General features: G+C 36.7%; 1 protein-coding gene and 1 long non-coding RNA gene across 2 annotated transcripts in view; both read right to left on the bottom strand.

Annotated features, from left to right (window-relative positions):
• Positions 1–3,620, bottom strand: part of LOC100571458 — a 55,604-nt gene that overhangs the window by 34,913 nt on the left and 17,071 nt on the right. The gene's annotated exons all lie outside the window — the stretch shown is intronic.
• On the bottom strand, positions 2,006–2,817 carry LOC107882280. The gene is made up of 2 exons (XM_016800414.2): positions 2,415–2,817; positions 2,006–2,344 (listed from the first exon to the last, which is right to left on the bottom strand). Exons 1-2 carry the CDS (start codon positions 2,709–2,711, stop codon positions 2,030–2,032), a joined length of 612 nt encoding a protein of 203 aa, XP_016655903.1. The 5' UTR covers positions 2,712–2,817; the 3' UTR covers positions 2,006–2,029.

Here is a 3,620-nt window from a genome sequence, read left to right as displayed (position 1 = left end):
CCTCAGCAGCTGTTGGCTGCGTTTTAGCAGTTTCACCGCTTGTTGGAGGGTGCTGGGTGTCGTCGGAGGTTGTCGCTCCATTTGGTGGTGTGGTGCTGTTCCGACTGAAATTATGCACACTAAATGCTATTGTGGGTTTATGGTTGGGGGCGATGCAGTGTTCGCCCGTTTGAGGCAGGGCACGTGAATTTTGCGTGCTGTTTGTTGGTTTGTGATAAACACACCTTTGCCTACGCGTTTATGCAGCTTTACCGGTCCCCACCATTTCGGTGCGAAGCCGGCGTGAAATTTTTTGTGCGCGTTTGACAGTTGGTGTGCCTTGTAGTACACCGCGTAACCTGTTTTGTACTTTGTGTCCGTCGGGCCACCTGTTACAGGTGGTGCGGTTAGTACTTTGGTTTCGCGGTTCGCCCTATCCATATTTATTTGTTCGATCGGGTTGTCCGCTGTCCGCGACAATATCCAATCCCCCGGCCTTTTGCGCTCTCTATCCCGAGGACGAGTACCGATGTTGGATATCCTGTCCGGTCGTTGCGTCTGTTCCTGATCGAAAAAAGTATGGGGGCTAGCTTGGTGTCCCAGGTGTTGTGGTTGCCGTCAACGAGTAGCGCGCGTAGACCTTTTTTTAATTCCTGGTTACGGCGTTCGACGGGGTTGGCCCTCGGGTGATATACCGGAGTTGTCCAGCCCTCGGCTCCCCACTGTTCGATCGCTTTTCGCATATCGTTTGCTACGAACTGTGGGCCGTTGTCGCTTAAGCATACACGTGGGTATCCGAAACGTGAAAAGTATTCTCGTTCGAGCGTTTCGGTTATTGTTTTTGTAGTGGCTGTTCTGAGGGGGTATACCTCGGTCCATCTTATATGGTTTTCCCCTACTCGTACGCGGGTAGGGGCCCATGAGGTCTATGCTAATCACCTCCCAGGGGTGTCGGGGTATTCTGGTGGTCGCGGGGTCGTCTGCGCGCGTGTTTAGTGGTTTGGTACACGCGGATATGTGACACGATTTGACGTACAGTCGGATGTCGTTTTTTTGGCCTTTCCAAAAAAATCGTTGTTTTACCGCCCTGTATGTCTCTTTCCACCCCGGATGGTTTGCGAGTACGTGATCGTGGTATGTCCAGATCACGTTCTGTGTTTAATTTTTCGGGATGACTACGGGTGTGTGTTCGCCCAAATTTATTCGCAGAAGATCGTCGGTAAAAATGTATTGTTTTTTTTTATCCGTGGTACTTCCGATAATGTGTGCTGGGTCGTCCGTTGTCATGTTGTGCGCTATGTCTCGTGTATTGGGGTCATTGGCCTGCCATGTCGCGAGCATAGCGTGTGTGATTGTGGGTTCATTAGCTGTGTTAGCCGGGTCCGTCGTGGCGAACAGATTGTCGGCCGGTGGGCTTGTAGCTGTGGTGAGGTGGGTACTCCTACTAGTTGTTCCTCGAGGTGTTCCTCGTCTACCGGTGGCTGGGTTGCGGGATAGCATGTCCGGCGACTCGTTCTGTACGCCAGGCAGCATATAAGCATAGTGTACATTGTTAGAGAACCCAAAGGAAATACTGTTCTACGATTGGCTCTAATCCCAATGAGATAACGACTTCGCTATCAATTATCTGTTATCACGAAAATTATATTTCTAATAGTAAATATATAATAAAAATTTAATATCAAATAAAAATACTAAAAATAAAAAATAATAGAAATAATTTTTATTCATATAAAAAGAACACATCATTGTAAAATCAATACATTCATCACTTCGTTCAGAATCTAAAAAATATACATATAACAGTTAAAATATTTATCCTGAGTACCTTAAAAAAAAAAAAATTATAAAATATGAATTAAAAATTCAACTTTTCTACCTATAAAAAATTATACATTTAATAATAGTGTAAAATACATTAATATGGAATCATAAAACTTCTAAAATAAATAATTGTTATTCATATCAACAAATAATATAAATAAAAATGTTGTACTTCTGTCAAGTCTGTAAAAATCAAAAAAAATTAAATTAATAACGGTTAAAATATTTATCCTTTGAGCACCTTAAAAAAAAAATCTTTTAATAATGAAAATCCTTGACAATATGATTCATAAGTTTGACCTTTGGTAACTATTATTGCCAAAGGTATAGCCCCAGCTGCACTTGGACACATTATAAAAGTTATGGCATGATTTAATGGATCACATGCACTGATGCTATCAACAAATATAATTTCTTTTGCAAAATTTAACCGGTGAGCTCTTTTCATGATTGGCGTAATTATAATTATAGCAAATGGGTTTTCTTTAAATAGAACTATAGTTCCACTTTCTTCATATACCTTCTGTTTTTCTTTGATTTTCTAAAAAAATATATGTATATTAGTTACCAATGATACATTTATCAATTTATTTTATGTTTAAATAGCTTACCTCAATTAATCCATCACCAGTACGTGGACCCAAGTTTAAATTTCTCCAAATGTCATGCCAATGACGAATAGTACGGTAACATGGATTTATGCTACCATTAGCTAATGTTTCTAGTTTAAAATCTTCTTTCAACTCTAACAACTGCTCGTGATATTTTCGAGCTTCAGCTATGCCCATACCATTGTCAAAATACTCATAAAATAAGTTTTTTACATCATTATTAGCTGGTAAATATCTAAGGCTTTCTGCTGTGTTGATACTATGTGTATGGTTGTTATAAATTTTTATACAACCCATTAAGCCTTTCTGTAAAAATCAATAACAGGTTTAATTTATCAATAAGAAACAATAATCTACGTAATATAGTAGGTACCCAAATTATTTACAATTCTGTAAATATAAAATAAATAAATTTATAACTAATGTATAGTCATTTTTATATTATTTGGAAAAGTATATTAAAACAAAATTCAATTGTACTGTTACGGAAATAATTAAAAAAAAATTATATTAATTAATAAAATGTATTGAATCAAGCATGCGAGGACAAGACAAAGAGCATGGAATGTGTTATAATAATTTTAAAAAAAGTTGAAACTCAATGTCTCGTCTATAAGAATCAACAATAATACATAAACACATTTTCAAGACCCCCTCATATAACACAATCGCCACCCTCTCTTTATGACAATCATATAAAAGGGTGACCGAAACACGAGATAGACAGAAAGTAGGGATATTTGAAACATTTAGAGGCTGGTCGTAACACCACTCACGATCTTGATATCAGTACTTTTTGAGTAAAGCCATAATACCACATTAACCTTGTAATTATAATAATAATAATAATAATAATATTTATTAATTCTCCAACAAACAATATATACAAGTTAAATTACTAATAGACAAATTTTTGTTAGATCACCTCCTAAGCCAAAGGCTGTGCTGGAGGTGAGAGTTCATGTAATTACAATATTAAATAAACATATCAAGAACAAAACAGAGTAAAAAGTAATAGTGAAATTACAATATAATTATTCAAAATAAAGTAATATAAACTGTAAGCAATTCAAATTAAACTAAGGTATTAAATCCTAAAGACATATTATAAGCTGTAAAAGAAAAAGCACAACAAGTAACATAATATATTATATTGTTAAATTATAACCAAAAGACTGAAGTTTTTCCTGATGGATGTACCTCATT

Source organism: Acyrthosiphon pisum, chromosome A2, assembly GCF_005508785.2.
Source record: "Acyrthosiphon pisum isolate AL4f chromosome A2, pea_aphid_22Mar2018_4r6ur, whole genome shotgun sequence".
Classification (NCBI taxonomy): Eukaryota; Metazoa; Arthropoda; class Insecta; order Hemiptera; family Aphididae; genus Acyrthosiphon; species Acyrthosiphon pisum.
Note: the sequence above shows the minus strand (reverse complement) of the source record. Positions and strands in the feature narration are given on the sequence as shown.